At 42.0% G+C, this 18,420-nt stretch overlaps 1 protein-coding gene and 1 pseudogene across 1 annotated transcript; both read left to right on the top strand.

Moving 5' to 3' along the window:
• Positions 1-1,497: 1,497 nt before the first annotated feature.
• Positions 1,498-2,154, top strand: LOC145968129 (uncharacterized). The gene has a single exon (XM_083093428.1). It carries the CDS (start codon positions 1,498-1,500, stop codon positions 2,152-2,154), a length of 657 nt encoding a protein of 218 aa, XP_082949554.1.
• Positions 2,155-9,806: 7,652 nt separating this feature from the next.
• On the top strand, positions 9,807-17,957 carry LOC145968051 (uncharacterized; annotated as a pseudogene).
• The last annotated feature ends 463 nt before the right edge of the window (positions 17,958-18,420 follow it).

Raw genomic sequence — 18,420 nt, 5'->3', positions numbered from 1 at the left:
TAGGTTGAAGAGGCATTGTCAAAAAGTTTTAATAAAATATGAATAACGATCAAATCTTCTTCCATTTTTGCTATCGTTTCCAAATAATTATTAATATTAAGTTAGGGTCCATTATTATATACTTTTCTGTGGGTTAAAACCTCTGAATTACTTTCTAAATATGGAAATACTAATATTCAAATTTTAACTTTAAATTTTAATTTTAACTAAATTATTATAACATAATTATGATTAATACTAGATTAATAATAGATTTAATTAATATTTTTTTGAATAGTGAGCCTATTGGTATCACCGATAACGTGGCCTCAAGAACACATGTACTGTTTTAAAGTTAAAAAGATTGAAGTAAATATATACAGGGTGTCCGATTCCTGAGTGACCAAACGAAAAGTAGTAGTAGATGGGGTCAAACTGAGAAGAAAAGTCCTCTACCATTTTGCAAAATTCGCAATAATTATTAAAAAATAAGCAAAAATGTCTCGGTACATGGGAAGCGGTAAACCGCTTGTAGTGTGTGATTATTAAGTGATCAAACGAAAAGTGGTGATAGATTGGGTCAAACTGAAAAGAAAAGTCCTCTACCATATTGCAAAAATTGCAATAATTATTAAGTTATAGGCAAAAATGTCTCAGAGTATAAGAAGCGGTAGACAGATCGCTTCTCATGCGCTGAGACATTTTTGCCTATAACTTAATAATTATTGCGAATTTTGCAAAATGGTAGAGGACTTGTCTTTCCAGTTTGACCCAATCTACCACCACTTTTCGTTTGATCACTCATTAATCGGACACTGCGAGCGATCTACCGCTTTTCATGCGCCGAAACATTTTTGCTTATTTCTTAATAATTATTGCGAATTTTGCAAAATAGTAGAGCACTTTTCTTCTCAATTTGATCCAATCTACCACTACTTTTCGTTTGGCCACTCAGGAATCGGACACCCTGTATATATTAATCTTTTTAACTTTATAAATCCCTAGTAGCACACTTTTACTGCAGCAATATTAGCTAACAATGTATATCCAATATTTCTCATGTTGGTCCAATATTGCAAAGTAGACGCGATTTCATTTTGAGCCAATATTGAATTGTAATATTGGACGAATATATTATTTTCATCTTTAACCAAGATTGGCTAATTATACATACCCAAATATTTTTACATTAAATATAGATCAGTTTCTAATATATGACGGAATTCGCCATAAAAAAAAAAATTAACCGTCTGGTTAATTTATGGAGCTCTGGAGCTCTTCGCAAAGCTAGAGGAGGTGCGGTTATAATAGTCCGCACTCTTTGATTGATAAGTCGTGACTCGTGGGATCTGTGCCGCGGCCTTATATATTGCTTTAGATGGAGTCCCACTCTCGAGTTAGGTGTTTTCCTTTTCGCCACCTAGTGGCGACACGCGAAGCTCACATATAATGTGTGACCGTGCAATATTGGCACATACTCGAAAGGCGACTCTCTTAAAGCATCTCATGCTATACCGCATGGAGGAAAGAGAAGATGTGCACCTCTCAATGTTTTTCGATGTAGTGGACAAATTGGAAGCGATGGAAGTAGAGATAAATAAAGAACTTTTATCGATCATGCTACTTTACAGATTGCCATCCAATTTTGATAACTTTTGTTGTGCAATGAAATCGCGCGATACTGTGCCAAGCCCAGAGACTCTGCGAATTAAAATAGTGGAGGAAAGCGATGCGAGAAAGCAGTCGTTTGGACACGGCGTACAGGGTGCAATGATTGCGAAAAAAAATCGAAGAAAGTACACAGAAGTATCACAGAAAAGGGACAAGAAGATGCAAAATCACGAAACATTTAAATTAAAGTGTTTCAAATGTCACAAGGTAGGCCACAAGGCATCAGAATGCAGAAAAAGTCAGAATAATGACTCGAGCTCGTCTGCGAATGCTGAGGAAGAGAAAGTCCCAATACAAAGCTTAGCAGCACATACGAAGAACGAAGAAAAAGTACTCAACTGTGAAGATAAAAACAAGGAACGCAAGACTCGTTGGATACTCGACAGCGGCTGCACGGCGCATTTGTGCAAGGACAAGGAAAGGTTCAACGACCTGAGTCAAACAGCATGCGATACTCTTCAGATGGCCAGCTATGACAGCATCAGAATTGCCGAGGAGTTATGAGCCACGTTGACGAATAAAGGAAAAAGGTCAGTCCATTTCCAAAATGCGTTGTATGTACCGAATCTTAGAATGAATCTAGTTTCAGTTGCGAAAATCACGGATCGAGGATTTACAGTCATTTTCGATAAGGTAGGTGCCCATGTGATTGGTCCGGAAGGATACAAGTTGATGATGGCTGATCGAGAAAGAGACTTATATTATGTCAAAGAAGCCGAAAACGTAACTGCAACTGTAGAGTGCAAAAGCTCCGATATATGGCTTTGGTATGAAAGATTCGGGCATTTGAATGGTTATGATCTAGATAAAATCGTGAGAAACAAATTGAATATCAAAATGAGCACTCAACATCTAGAAGAATTGCAAAATTGCTCAATCTGTGCAAGAGGAAAAATGTCCAGTCAACCATTCAAGAAGGGGGACGCACCATGTAAAGACAAGTTAATGATTGTTCATTCCGACGTTGTAGGCCTTATAAACATCGAATCGAATGACGGCGCCCGATATTTCATCACGTTTATCGATGACAGCACGAGATGGTGTGATATTTTTTGTTGAAGAAGAAAAGTGAAGCTCTTGAGGCATTTAAAACGTTCAAAAGGAAGGTGGAAAAACAATCTGGCTATATGATCAAACACCTTCAGTCTGACAATGGACGAGAGTATATAAGTGCATAATTTAATCAATTCCTGAAGGAAGAAGGCATTCAAAGAAGGCTGACTGCACCATATACACCTCAACAAAATAGTGTTGCAGAGCGAATGAATAGGACACTGATGGATATGACTCGATATATTTTGTTCCAAGCAAATTTACTTCCAAGTTTTTGGACTGAAGCAGTAAACGCAGCCTGTTATATTAGAAATAGATGTTCCACCAGTACGTTGGATGGAGCCATCCCATATGAGAAGTGGTTTGGAACCACGGTTGATCTTACGAATCTCAGAAAATTAGGAACGAGAACATTTGTATTAGACAAGAGTCCTAAAAGGAATAAATTTGATCCTCGTTCACGAGAAGGAATTCTGATTGGATATTCGATGGAATCGATAGGATATAGGATTTGGATTCCATCAGAAAATAAAGTTGTAGTAACTCGAGACGCGAAGTTCATCAATGAAGATACGATCAAAGAAAAATTCTTAGAAGCAACAAAGGAGATAAGAGAAAAATCAAGAGAAACAGAAATTCTTGACATTGACTTAGGAATAACAGACGAAGAGCCATCAAAGGAGTCATCTAATTCGTCACCACCGTCAATAACAGTAACTCGACATTCATCATCCGAGAACCCGTTGATCAGAGCGTCAGGTAGACCAAGGCTTGTAAGGTCAGGTGAGCGCGGACGACCGAGGAAGCTGTACAAAATGCGGACAGGAAATTCTGCGGTAAGTGATGATGAAGTGGAATCAAATGTAGATGTAAATGAGTTACAGGATGACGTATTCGAGTATGCCGGGATTGCGGAGATATCCATAGGCGATGCATTAAAGAGTGATGAGCGTGAAGAATGGAAAGACGCGATATACTCGGAGATAAAAAGTTTGGTCAAAAGCGATATGTTCGAAATCATTAAAAGGTCGAATGATGATAACTTGGTAGTCGATTTGTACGAACAAGCTAGGACCAGGCTGTGAAGTTGTAAAGAAAAAGGCCAAACTTGTGGCCAAAGGATACAGTAACCCAGCAAACACGAGTATATAACTGTTATATTGTCATAATAAAACGAAATGTAACACGCAATATAACACGAATGTACAAGGTTATATACACGTTAGTAGTAATTTCCTACTCATATATGTAACGGCTCTGCCGTTTCTAGAACCAGGTTTACGAACACACGCTCGCGCCAAGTTGGCACTGAGCGCCGCCGATTGAGCACCTCCGCGGCCGAGCCGCGGATTAAGAGCCGCCGATTGAGAATCGCGGCCTACTCCACTTCAACACGCATGACCGTGTGGGGGTAGCGCGTGGGGATATCCAGCCGGGTATATAAGGCGGCCGCTCCGGCAGACCGGCACCTATTCCTGTCCCGACTCTCGGGACGCTCGAAGCCACAGGGCGTATTCTGGGCATTCGAAGCCTACCGAGCTCCTATCCTTGCCTCTGGTCCAGAGCACGGTCGTTACTGTGCCCGGTCGGTTGTAACCGACGTCCAGTGGTATCCCGTCGAGCCACGGAAGACCCGGTCCAGGGTACGGGCGTTCTCGTACTCGGTCGGTTGTAACCGACGTCCGGAACTATCCGGCTCATCCTCAAAGACCGAATAGCCGTTTTCACGGTTCCCGACCGAATAGCCGTTTTCACGGCTCCTGGACGACAGCTGTTTCCACGGCTCCTGGACTACAGCCGTTTCCACGGCTCCCGGACGACAGCAGTTTCCACGGCTCCTGGACGACAGCAGTTTCCACGGCTCCTGGACGACAGCCGTTTCCACGGCTCCTGGACGACAGCCGTTGCTACGACTTCTGGGATAACAGCCGTTTTCACGGCTCCTGGAACGAATAAAGTATAACCACCTTCGCGGTCTCACTTCCTAGCCGTACTCCTTCCCCGTCGGCAACACCCGCGTTCTCCGACCGAACCGGCCGTTTCTTCGGCCCCGCGTCACGCTAGTTCGTACTCGTTAATTGTATTTCGGTGACCTGTCTTAACTCCCCTGGTCTAGAGCCCGGTTGTTATCGGGCCCGGTCGGTTGTAACCGACGTCCAGTATCCCGGTGTACTACGGGCGTTCTCGTGTACACCACCCGGAGGATGGGTGTTCCCGTTCTCAGCCGACCACGGTTGGCAGACCCTGTTAGACCCGTGTCCGTGCCTCGTTGCACGCGACCACCCTGTAGGTCTTTCGCGCCCGCGTCCGCAATTAGGTTCACGCGACCACCCTGTAAATATCTTCCGCTCACGCCCGCGCCTAGCCTTCACGTAATAGCTCTGTAAATATCCCGCGTCACTAGATTAAGGTTTGTGTTCGTAAATAAGTCGCGTCCGATTCACGATCACTCTGTACCACAGACATCTATACTATATACTAGACCGCTAACTTGCGTCAAATACATGTCCACGAAATTTATGTACTAAATTCTCACGCATGCGTAACGTTGGTGGACAGCAGTCACGTTTGTGATTGGTTGATGTTATGTACAATGTACATAAGTATGTAATTTGTGTATAAACTTACAGTTGAATATAAGTTATTTTTAAATAATATATAATGTTCTTCGTTTTTAATTAAAATTTATCACAGCCTTTAAAGATAAAATATATCAAAATATATTTAAAAGGTATATGATATAATTAAAATCAAGATTAAAAATATATATAGAAGATTAAATATATATAGAAGATTAAAAATATATAAATATAGAAGATTAAAAAAAATATACAGGGTGAGTTAAAAGTATGTTTTAAAAATTTGTGAGCGTGTTCCTGGATAAAAAGGAAGAACAAATGTTCATATGAACATATGGTCGCAAATGCTTTGTTGTTGAGATAATGGACATAAATCAGCAGTATCAAATAATGCTTTATTTGAACGTTTACAATTTTGTTATTGTTGTTTATAACAGATGTTCTACATGTCCTCCATCATTTTCAACACATGCTTGAGCACGACGTCCGCATGACTGGTGCAGTCGTTCGAAAACACCAGGATTTCTACGGACCATCCTGCAAGCATCCTGCACACGTGCCCGTAGATCCTCTTCATTGTTAACTGGTGTTTGATAGACGACGTTCTTCAAATAACTCCACAGATAAAAGTCCAGTGGGGTCAGGTCCGGTGATCTCGGTGGCCATGATACTGGACCACCACGTCCAATCCATCGCTCAGGATAATGTCGATTGAGATGATTTCTGACTCTTAGTGAGAAATGTGGTGGAGCTCCATCGTGCAGGAACCACATGTGTTCCCTTACATGTAGTGGTACATACTCGAGGAGTGCTGGCAAGTGCCTTCTTAAAAACTGATGATATGAATTTCCTTGAAGGCGATTTGGAAGACGGTGAGGGCCAATGAGCCTGTCTCCAACAATTCCGGCCCAAACATTGATGGAATATCTATGCTGAAAACTGCTTTCGCGGACAGCATGAGGATTGTTGTGCGCCCAAAGATGCTCATTGTGATAATTAAATACACCTTCTTGTGTGAATAATGCTTCATCTGTAAACAACACATTCGAGAGGAACGCAGGGTCCACTGCCAGTTGTCCTAACAACCATTGACAGTACTGTAAGCGAGCAGGACGGTCAAGCGGAAGGAGTGCTTGCACTGGCTGGTAGTGGTAAGCATGAAGCCTTTCACGGTTCAAAACTCGATTTACAGTTCTCTGACACGCGTGCAATTCAGCAGCAATCCTTCTAGTACTCGTACGTGGATTTGCATTCACAGCTGCCAGTACTCGTTCATCCAAATGTGCTATCCTTGGTCGACCAGCCACATGCAGACGTCTGCACAGTGAACCTGTTTCACGGGCACGTCGGTCCACAGCGACGAACGTAGGAAGGTGCGGATGGCAAACGTCTGTTTGGGAACTTCTGCGCATATCTCCGACGTGCAGCAAGTGCATTGCAATGCATTTCACCATATGTGAGATGAATATCACTCAATTCTTCAAATGTAAACATTCTGTACACTATCACAGTAAATCAACGAATCAATACTACTACTGCTCGTTTAAATTGTCTCAAATACAATGACTTGATTGTAAATACGTTATCTCTTACTGTACAGAAGTACAGAGGCCTATCTAACAACATCGTTCCTCTTTCTTTCATAGTAGCGTTTGTTTGTAAACAAAGTGATTCGTGTTTTCGAACGACTGCGCCAGTCATGCGGACGTCGTGCTCAAGCATGTGTTGAAAATGATGGAGGACATGTAGAACATCTCTTATAAACAACAATAACAAAATTGTAAACGTTCAAATAAAGCATTATTTGATACTGCTGATTTATGTCCATTATCTCGACAACAAAGCATTTGCGTCCATATGTTCATATGAACATTTGTTCTTCCTTTTTATCCAGGAACACGCTCACAAATTTTTAAAACATACTTTTGACTCACCCTGTATATATATATATATATATATATATAGAAGATTAAAAAAATATATATATATAGAAGATTAAATATATATAGAAGATTAAAAATATATAAAGATTAAAAATATATGTATATAACATTTATATATATAAGTAGTTAGCACTAAGCCAGTTCTAACGCAGGGATCTCAGGGGAGGTGAGGGGCGAGGGGATCTCAGCGGTGCGGGGGAATAACGTCACGCAGGATGGAGGGGGATGACGTCACGCGGGTTCTAACTCAGGTCCTATCAGGGATGACGTCACGCGGGACGGAGAGAATTTCGGTGGCGCGGGGGCTGCGGGGCGGGGGACGCACGTATAAACAAAAATGGCGGTATTCCTATGAAGAAGATTTTGGGTCTCTCTCTATTCCTCCCTCTCTCTCGCTCTCTCTCTTTATCCTTTTATATTTCTATCCCTCTCTCTCTCTCTCCCTCTCTATCCCTCTATCTCTCTATCTATCTCTTTATCCCTTTTATCTCTCTTTCTCTCTGTATTATCGCAAGTATACAATATTAGTCATAAACTTATATTTTGAGATATTTCGGGGTCCGACGTTTTCGAGCAATCTGTGAATCATAGCGAGATAACAACACATTTTTGAGATATTATACAATATTACCAGTTAACAAACAATATAAATAGAAGTATTCTTTGAAGGATTGGGTGGATGGAAATGCGTGCGAAGAAATTACGTCATGATTTTGTTACAATTAAAAAAATATATATAATTTATTTATAAATGTGTGTGTTTAATAAAAAGTATACAATATAAAAAATAATAATAATAATATATAAAATAGACCGTCGGGCTATGTTGGGGAAGCCGTTTCTGAAAACAGAAGAAAACATACGCATTTCATTAGTTTAAATTATTTTAATAATTTATTTTAAAATACTTTTGATATATAATAAATTAAGATACTTACAATGTTATCCATCATCTATTTTAATTTGTGCAAATAGGGCACATGTCGCAGGGCAATATTTGATTCAAACATTTTCTGCATCCTTTGCATGACATATTTTCCAAATGAACATAAGCTATGGTTCTATGTTCTCGAACAGAATTAGTTTTTTCAAACTGATGCGGATCTTCTAGAAAGCATTCGGTACAAAATTTTGATCCATTTTCCATGTAGTAATAGGAAATGCAACATACCTTTGTTGCTTCGTTGTATGTTATTATTTCAGGTATGCTTAAATCTCGCTGTTTCTTTTGTAACCGTTCATCAAGAATATCGACACTATTGTCACTATCATAATCACTGTCCTTCGCTAAGGGTTCTATATCAGATCCATCATCTTCCATCTCTCTCCTCTCTCTCTCCTCTCTCTCTATCTCCATCCTCTCCGCCACAACTGGATCCATCCAATAATCGTAATCATCATCCGTATCGTCGTCGATGATAATTACGTTTTCTTCAGCCACCGTATCATCGTCGATGATAATTACGTTTTCTTCAGCCATTGCACAAGACTACCGAAACACAGAAGAGCAACGAAAGAAATGATACTCTAGTGCAGCAGACCACCGAAACACAGAAGAGCAACGAAAGAAATGATACTCTAGTGCAGCAGAGTCCTCTTCATTATATTTTTTTAACATACACAATATAAATAGAAGTATTCTTTGAAGGATTGGGCGGATGGAAATACGTAGATAACAATACATTTTTGAGATATTTCGGGGTCCGACGTTTTCGAGCAATCTGTGAATCATAGCGAGATAACAACACATTTTTGAGATATTTCGGGGTCCGACGTTTTCGAGCAATCTGTGAATCATAGCGAGATAACAACACATTTTCAACCCTAGGTTCAGTTACAAAAATTTTTTCTTTTGTGCCTCCAACAATCTCTGAAAGTTTGTTGGTTGAATATATGAAGGATCGAAGCGCATCAGATCATAGTACGTGATTTGAAAGCGCATCGACACGACGGTATAGCAAAAGTATAGTCAAAAATTATAGTGTTCTGTCAGAAAGTGTAATAATATATATATATATATATATATATATAAAGACTCGATTGCAAAGACAGTTTATGCCCAGTGGTGGTAATTACAGTGGCGACAATAACGCGGATGTAGCGCGCATCAAAATGAACTTGTGTGGCGCGAGATTGATACCGCGTTCGATAACCGTATTCTAACCGGTGCTGTGATTAACGCAAACCATATCGAACCTCGTCAATTTCTCGAGGACGCCAAAGACATCGTGCTCGAACAAGTGCAAGACGTTATAAGAAGATACAACAGTGTAAAATTGAACACTATTCAACGGTGAATTTGTGTCGGGTGATAAGCGTGCGAATAAAAGTATCAATACGAGAAACTGTGAACTCTTTCGCACGTCTGATTTACACGAGTGGTACGAGCGCAGCGTTATCGAGCTCACCCTAGCATTGCTAGAAGAATTTCAGGAACGCGATAGTGGCTGGGCATTGTCGCGAATACAGAATTTAACTGTAAATATAAATAAATATAATCCTATACGCGCGGGATGTTATATTAAATTGCCGCGAGAAATTATGATGAAGAGAGCTGTAATTAATGTACAATCCAGAGACAATGCGTATTTCGCGTGGGCAGTGGTGGCCGCTCTATACCCCGCAGAAAGAGACACGAATCGGGAATCTTCATATCCCCACTATACGACGGTGTTAAATGTACAAAATATTGAGTTTCCGATGACGTTGAACCAACTAAAAAAGTTTGAACATATAAACAATATCTCCATCAACGTGTACAGCATCGAGAAAGAAAACAGCATTGTCCCGATACGTCTTTCGGAGCAGAAACGGGATAAGCACGTCAACTTGTTGTACGTGGAAGACGTCGGACAGCGTCGGACATTTCGCATGGATCAAAAATCTATCGCGACTTGTCAGTTCACAATTGAGTAAAAAGGATCACAAGAAATATATCTGTGATCGGTACGTATAATTTAAATAATTTATGTAATTATAAAATATAATGCATTGCATAAATCTTTAATTTAAATATTCTTTTACAGATGCTTGCACTATTTCGGATCGGAGGACAAGTTGCAGTCACATACGGTAGACTGCGGAAAAATAAACGACTGCGCTATCCGATTGCCGAGCGATAAAGACAAGTGGCTCGAGTTCAACAACTACACGAGGAAAGAGCGGCTTCCATTTGTGATCTATGCCGATTTGGAATGTGCGTTGACAAAGACTGACGAAGAAAAAAATTATCAGTATCATAAGGTATTTAGTATAGCGTATTATATGCATTGTTCGTTCGACGACTTGTTATCCGCGTACCATTCTCGCCGCAGTATTGATTGTATCGCGTGGTTCGCCGAAGAACTTAAAAATTTAGCGTTACGTGTAAAAACTATTTTAATGACTACAAATGTCTCCATGGTAAATTTAACATCGGACGAGTGGGAAAAATTTCACAGCGCAACGCATTGTCATATATGCGAAAAACCGTTTACGCAAGAAGACGATACACGCGTACGCGATCATTGTCATTTGACCGGGCAATATAGAGGTCCCGCGCACTCAAATTGCAATCTAAATTACAAAGAATCATTATATATTCCGATAGTCTTTCATAATTTATCAGGTTACGACGCGCATTTCATTATCGAGGATATAGCCACGGCGTTCGAAGGGGAAATCGAATTACTTCCGATAACCAAGGAAAAATATATATCGTTTACAAAAACTGTTAAAGTTGCACAAGACAATTGGAAAAAATATATAAAATTAAGTTTTATCGATTCGTACAAATTTCTTACGGCAAGTCTCGACAAATTGGCATCTTATCTAGACAAAGACAAACTCAAAATTTTAAAATCAGAATTTCAAAATTTATCTGCAGAAAATTTCAGTTTATTAACACGGAAAGGCGTCTTTCCGTACGAATACGTCGACTCTGTGGACAGGTTGCAAGATACGTGTTTACCACCGCGCGAATCGTTTTACAGTTCTTTGACCGGTGAAACTATATCCGAGAGCGATTACGCGCACGCCGAGAACATCTGGACGCGATTCTCCATTCGAACGCTAGGCGAGTATAGCGATTTGTACCTGAAAATCGACGTCTTGTTATTAGCCGATATTTTTGAAAACTTTCGCGATAGTTGCATCAAAAGTTACAGACTCGACCCCGCGTATTATTATACTCTTCCCGGATACACGTGGGATGCCATGTTAAAGCATACAAAGATTACATTCGAATTGCTTACCGACATCGACATGGTCATGTTTATCGAACGCGGTATACGCGGTGGTCTGAGTCAGTGTTCCAACAGATACGCGCGCGCTAATAACAAGTACATGCAACAATCGTACGACCCATCGAAACCATCGTCGTACTTGATGTATTTCGATGTAAATAATTTGTACGGATGGGCAATGTGTCAACCGTTGCCCTATGCCGATTTTCGATGGGTCGACGACGTGTCGAATTTTGACGTAGCATCGATCGCGTTAGATTCGCCTACGGGTTATATCCTCGAAGTCGATCTCGAGTACCCGCAACATCTTCACGATACGCACATTGACCTACCGTTTTGCCCGACACGCGACAAGCCGCCCGGCAAGCGGCAAGACAAACTCCTCGCAACGCTATACGATAAGAAGCGTTACGTGATACACTACCGTAACCTACAGCAATGTACGCGACACGACCTTCGCGTTACAAAAATACATCGCGTATTACAATTTACACAATCTCCGTGGCTTCGCAGTTATATCGAATTAAATACACAGTTTAGAACACTCGCGAAAAATGATTTTGAAAAAAATTTATATAAACTGATGAATAACGCGGTATTTGGTAAGACGATGGAAAATGTGCGTAATCGTGTCGACGTAAAATTATTAACAAAGTGGGACGGACGATACGGAGCAGAAGCAATGATAGCGAAACCAAATTTTCATAGTAGAAGCGTCTTTTCAGAAAATTTGGTTGCCATAGAATTACGCAAACTTGAAGTGAAATTTTATAAACCAATCTATGTCGGCATGTGCATACTCGACATTTCTAAAACGTGCTTGTACGAATTTCATCATGAGTACATGTCACCGCTATATCGTGATAAATGCCGGGTAATGTACACCGACACAGACAGTCTTATATACCACATTGAGTGCGAAGATGTCTATGAAAATATGAAACATGATATTGCTAGTTTCGATACGAGCGATTATCCAATTGATAACGCGTACGGTATACCGCTCGTGAATAAAAAAGTACCGGGTTTAATGAAAGATGAAAATAACGGCGCGATAATGACCGAATTCGTCGGGCTTAGAGCAAAAATGTATGCGATGAGAGTGGACGGGAAAAAGGATACGAAGAAGGTTAAAGGTGTCAAAAGTAACGTTGTTGCAGAACGATAACATTCGACGATTACACGCGGTGTCTGAATGACGAAATAGAAATGACACGACAGCAATCTTGCATAAGATCGAAATTGCACAAAGTATATACCGTCCGCGAGACGAAAATTGCTCTGAGTCCGTACGATGACAAGCGGTATATCGTACCTGATTCGATCGACACATTACCATGGGGACATTATAGGATACCCTTATAATATAATATATATAATGTAATGTAATATAGTATGTGATATAATGTAAGATATTATTTTTGTATATGTATCTCATATGTATATGTATTTCATATATTGTATTATATACGATTATTGGAAAGGATGTATTAATAAAGATTTTTGTATTTTTATATATTTCATGTATATTTTTTATATGTTGTACATATTTTTTCTTAAATTTAAAAATAAATACAATTTGTATGAATTAAATCACATTGTCCTTATGTATCCAAGAATTGTGCGAATTGTCAAATCCCAACCATTTCACGTAAACCTCGTTACTCCTCCTACGCAGTATTTTCTCCACGAGATACACGTCCGGATAATTCGCGCGATGCAACTCGTACTCGTAGAACGCTCCAGCAATAGATTTTTTGCGGTAATCCTCCAGTAGATAGCTTACGGGATTAGTATGTTGTACTTTTGCAATTTTAAACACTTCGGTTGTCCAATTTGGCGTGTAACCTTTCTCGAAAACTGTCTTGTACTTGCTAACGCGTACCGAGTCACCTACTTTGAATTTCGCCGGACCCGCGATATTTACATGGTTGTACACAGTAGCCAAGAGTCTTTCAGCGATCGCGGGAGTAACGTCGACGGGTCGCATACCGATCGTTCGATGCTTGCGCGCGTTGTAATCCGATACGAGTCGCGGCAACGCGCTGATCCACTTGTAAGATCCGTTCAGCGTAAACATCTTCCACATGTCGTTTTTCAGCGTGCGATTGAATCGCTCAACGATCGATGCCTTCAATACCGAATATGTAGAATAATGATTGATGTCATGTTTCCGCATGAGCCGTTGCACGTCAGCGTTATAAAATTCCTTCCCCATATCAGTCTGTAAGTTTTTCGGACATCTTTTGCTATCTCGAATTATCTCGGCGATAGCGTCAGCTGTCTCGCTTCCACCTTTACTCTTGAGTGGTATGGCCCACGCGTGCTTGCTCAACGCATCTATGACTGTGAGTATGTAGTGGTAACCTCTGTTGAAACGAGAGTACGGACGCATCTCGACAATGTCAGCTTGCCACAGGTCATCGTATCCCCGCACTATGACGTGTCTTCGGGGAAAATTTTTTCTCGCCGGCGCGTGCAATTCGTTCACCAACTGCCGTTTCTCTAAACTATGTTGTTTCTTCGCTTCCTCGGTTATTCCCGATCGCCGATCCTCGTTGTTTCGATTCGTCGATCAAACGATGTGTGCCTCGAGTATCACCGTGCGTTTTATCATTCGTTGCTAGACGTTCCTGGTCCGTTCGATAGCCGCTCATAGCTGTTCGATAGCCGTTCGATAGCCGTTCATAGCTGTTCGATAGCCGTTCGATAGCCGTTCGTAGCTGTTCGTAGCTGTTCGATAACCGTTCGATAGCCGATCGATAGCCGTTTATAGCTGTTCGATAGCCGTTCCCAACCCGTTCGATAAACCTTTGCAGATGTTTAATAATTGTACAATAGCCGCTCCTAAACCGTTCACTACAGTCGCTCATTACAGGTTGATAGCCGTTTCTGAATTAGAGTTAATCGCACGCCGAAGCTCGTTTATCGCAGTCTGCAAAGCTCGCACGTCCCTCTCGAACGCAGTCAGCTTCTCGTCTGATTCTTTCTGCTGATTCTTCAACGTTTTAACGCATTGTTCCACGTACAGTTTGTTGACTGCATCGGTATCAGCCTCAGGATGCGCTACACGGCGAATCTTGCGCGACCTCGCGTCATAGTACGTAGCGACGCGACACAGAGTGTTTTGACGCAAGTAACTCGTCACCGATTTACCCCAATGATCGCTTGTTCTAATTGCTTCATTTCTCTGTTCGAATAATCCAAATTTGTTGATGGGCATTTTTTTCCTCGATGCGAGTGACGTCGATCGACTGATCAGTTTTGTCGAGACACCGTTTAATTTATAATAAGACCAACTTCGCGAAGTTCATCGATGATCGACAGGATCTCGTTGTCGTGAGCGTTGTGGCCAGCTCGGCGCGAAGCGTCGAGCAATCGTAGACGATCCACTAGCTCGTTGGGATCGTTCCAATGCACGTAATCGATCTTATTGTCGGTTAGCGTCATCGCGCGAGGCATGAATACTCCCGTACCGCATTTTTTCTTTTTCGATTCGATCGACATCAACGGTGCAATTATGTGTTTATACTTGTATCCCCTGTTGCTCTTTAATTGACCTTGCGCATCATATTGACGTTTATGCGCACTCGTCGCCATTAATATGCTCTTATATTTTTGCATATCGTCCTCAGTGTATATGTCATCATCGGGAATTCTCTTGAAGATCAACTCGTATAATCCAGGTGTACCAATGTACCTCACTTTGTCTATGATTATAGAGTCATCTGCGCCGATGTCGAATCGTTTGTTACCGAGCCACATTTCATTCTCGTCGAAATAGACACCGTACACGTGATCGATCTGGTTTTTTTATCGCCACTAAGGAGAGCGCCCATGTACTTTTGTGCCAGTGGCCCGAAGTGCTCTCGTAACATTTTTTGACCTTCCAACGTTTGTAACATGTTTCGAACAGATGGTGATTCGAGCGGGTTGCCCGTGGTTTCGAAAACATTTTCGATTGCGAGTGATTCGGGTATCGTGGGTTGTACGATTCTCGTTGTCGCGGACGGTGTGGAGGTTATCAGCGGTTCATCCGATGTATGCGGTGTCGATAAACGATTCGTCTTCAATCGTTGTCTCTTTTTCGGTGTTGTATCCTCCTCCTCCTCCTCTTACTCTTCCTCCTTGTACCGCTTGATGGGTAACGTTTTAATTATAGCGTCAGCGTTACTCTCCGGCTCGTTTTTCACCGCGATTAAGCTAGAGTTGTCGACGACAACTTTTTGTAGTGGCTCGATAATAGGCCTAAAATGGGTCTTGACCGCGATATCGTTGTCGATCTTACCGGTCTTTAAAGCGCGATGTTTCTTGCGGATCGATTCACTCGTTTTCTCAATCTCCCTCGCAATCTTTTCACGCTCGCGAATATTATCGCTTTCAGCCATGTCGACAGAGTGTGTCGGCAGCGACTAATCGTTTTGCGGTATCGCGAACACGTTAAATCCTTTTCTGTATCGCCCGTTCGTAAATGAGCTGTCCTTATCTATCACTAGGAATCCATACTTTTGTTGCCAACAAGTACGACATAATTCACTGAAATCCCCGTACGACATGTCGGTATTCACGTGATCGTTGTACACGTGTTTCAAGTTGGTACCGTCTTGTTTAAACAAGATCAGCAGGTTCGCGTTGTCGCGTATAAGATGTTTTGGTATTCTCGCGTACGTCTGACAGAGATAGAAGCAGTCGACGTTCGAGTGACGACCCATTGAGAAGTACTCTCTTATCGTATTTTGCTTGTCGCACGCCACGTCATCGAAGACGAAAATCGAGTTTGGACGTGCCTCGCTCGGTGGAATGACGTCATTGTTATTGGAGAACGTAAAATAGCCGATTTCGTCGATCGGCGTCAACAAATTCTCCAGATATCGATATTTCGGCTGTTGCAGCGACTTCGAGTACACATACACGTTCTCGAAACGTACACCGTGCGGGCTTTCCAGTAGACTTATCAGAACGTTGGTTTTACCACAATTCGAGGGGCCGCAAACGATCGCGCGTATAGTAGTCGGTAGCATCGTACCGTGCCTGCGCATCTCCGCGTTGTCCTCCATTGATCGTAATCTGTCGTCGCAATTTGTCACGCATATCGTCAAAGGTTGTCGTACGAATCTCATTTTTTCAACACTGCTGATTGGATCGAACGCCTGCCTATTTATAGGTGCGCGAAATCACGAGTCGCTCAGTAGAGAAAAAATGTTCACCCTGCTAACAAATCCTTCCGATATTTGCAATTTGAACGTCGAACAGCTACAATTAGTGCCGAAAGCAGTTCTATTGAGAACGTGCGGTGATTACGTCCACTACGTGTGGGACAAACTTCCGGAACACATAAAAGCGGATCCGGAGGTTCAGACGTATCGTCGCTGTTACAAACATTACAATCAGCCGTGGCAGGAAACGCACATCGACGGTCCGGCGCCGTTGATAAAGAATTGCGGCGAATGTCAACGAAAATAGGTAGAGGCCTATTAAATCACGCGATAAACGCACTTCCGATCGAATTCCATATTCCCGGTTATCAGTTTTGCGGACCAGGCACGCGGTTGCAAAAGCGATTAGTCAGAGGCGATCGAGGTATAAATCCATTGGACGCGGCGTGTCGCGAACACGATATAGCATACTCTCGGAGCAACGATCTCACCGAGAGACACGCGGCGGATAAGATACTCGCTGAGAAAGCGCGGAATCGCATCGTTGCGAAAGATTCGACTCTCGGTGAGAGAGCCGCCGCCACAACTGTCTGGGCAACGATGAAAGCCAAGACGAAGTTCGGTATGGGTCTGAAGACGAAGACGAAGAAAAAAACGGTGAAGAAACGGATACTTCCGGTAGCGAAATGCGGCGGTGTATTGCCGATTCTACCAATGTTGGGTGCGCTCGGATCCCTGATCGGTGGAGTGGCTGGTGTAGCGAAAGTGGTGAACGACGGAAAAGCCGCGCAACGTCAGTTGCAAGAGATGCTACGTCACAATCGCGCCATGGAAGGTCACGGATTATATCTCGCTCCTTACAAATACGGACGAGGAGCCTCAACGAGAAAAAAAAAAAACGTCAAAGAGACGCTAAAAATGCCGCAGGGCGCAACTACCAACATACAATTGCTACAACTGGCAAAACGTATGCACATTCCATATTTTAGAGGTGTTTTCATGCGCAACTCGTTACCGATCGGTGGTATATATCAAAACGAGAGCGGCATCGTAAATTTGGATAGCGTCGAAGGACCAGGTACTCATTGGGTAGCGTATGCAAAGAGGGGGAATCGCGCTATATATTTCGACAGTTTCGGCAATCTTCGACCACCGAATGAATTGGTGCGATATCTCGGACGAAACGTAACGAAGATACAGTACAATTACACACCTGTTCAAACTTACGATCAGAGTATCTGCGGACAATTGTGCTTGCAGTTTCTTCGAACGGTCGATGCATGTGAATTTAAAGACAGATATTGCGCTATTTAACTCAGTATTCGTTAAACAGTTTCGTCGACATGTCTATGACGTTCACATTGACTGGGAAGAGTAGCGTTCTCACGGCAAACTTCTTTCCCATCGTAGATTTGAGCGACGGCGAATACGAGCTCGGTCTAACGGATTTTGAGACTTATCACACGATACCGAATGTGAATTCCTCGAATAATAAATTTTACTTTGGCGAAGACGACGAGGAAATTACGATTCCCGAGGGATCGTATGAGTTGCAAAATATACATGAATTTTTGAAACATGCAATTTCACGGAAACATCGCGATGAGAAACACATTGACGGCGGTGACTATGAAGATGGCGAATATCCGATAGTGCTCCGCGCTAATTACAATACAATGAGGAGCGAGATCAAATGTGCCTACAGAATAAACTTTACCAAACCTGACAACATTGGATCGCTGCTAGGATTCTCGAATCGTATTCTCGAGCCGCGAAAATGGTACGAATCAAACATGCCGATTAACATTCTCAACGT

The sequence above is a fragment of the Camponotus vicinus genome, unplaced genomic scaffold (assembly GCF_025532165.1).
Source record: "Camponotus vicinus isolate PSW18456_S1 unplaced genomic scaffold, iyCamVici1.0 SCAF_1, whole genome shotgun sequence".
Taxonomy (NCBI): Eukaryota; Metazoa; Arthropoda; class Insecta; order Hymenoptera; family Formicidae; genus Camponotus; species Camponotus vicinus.
This window is presented reverse-complemented; position numbering and strand designations above follow the sequence as displayed.

Bases quoted from the DNA above. Each gene is read 5' to 3' on its own strand.
- LOC145968129 (XM_083093428.1), top strand. From the start codon at position 1,498: ATGGAGGAAAGAGAAGATGTGCACCTCTCAATGTTTTTCGATGTAGTG.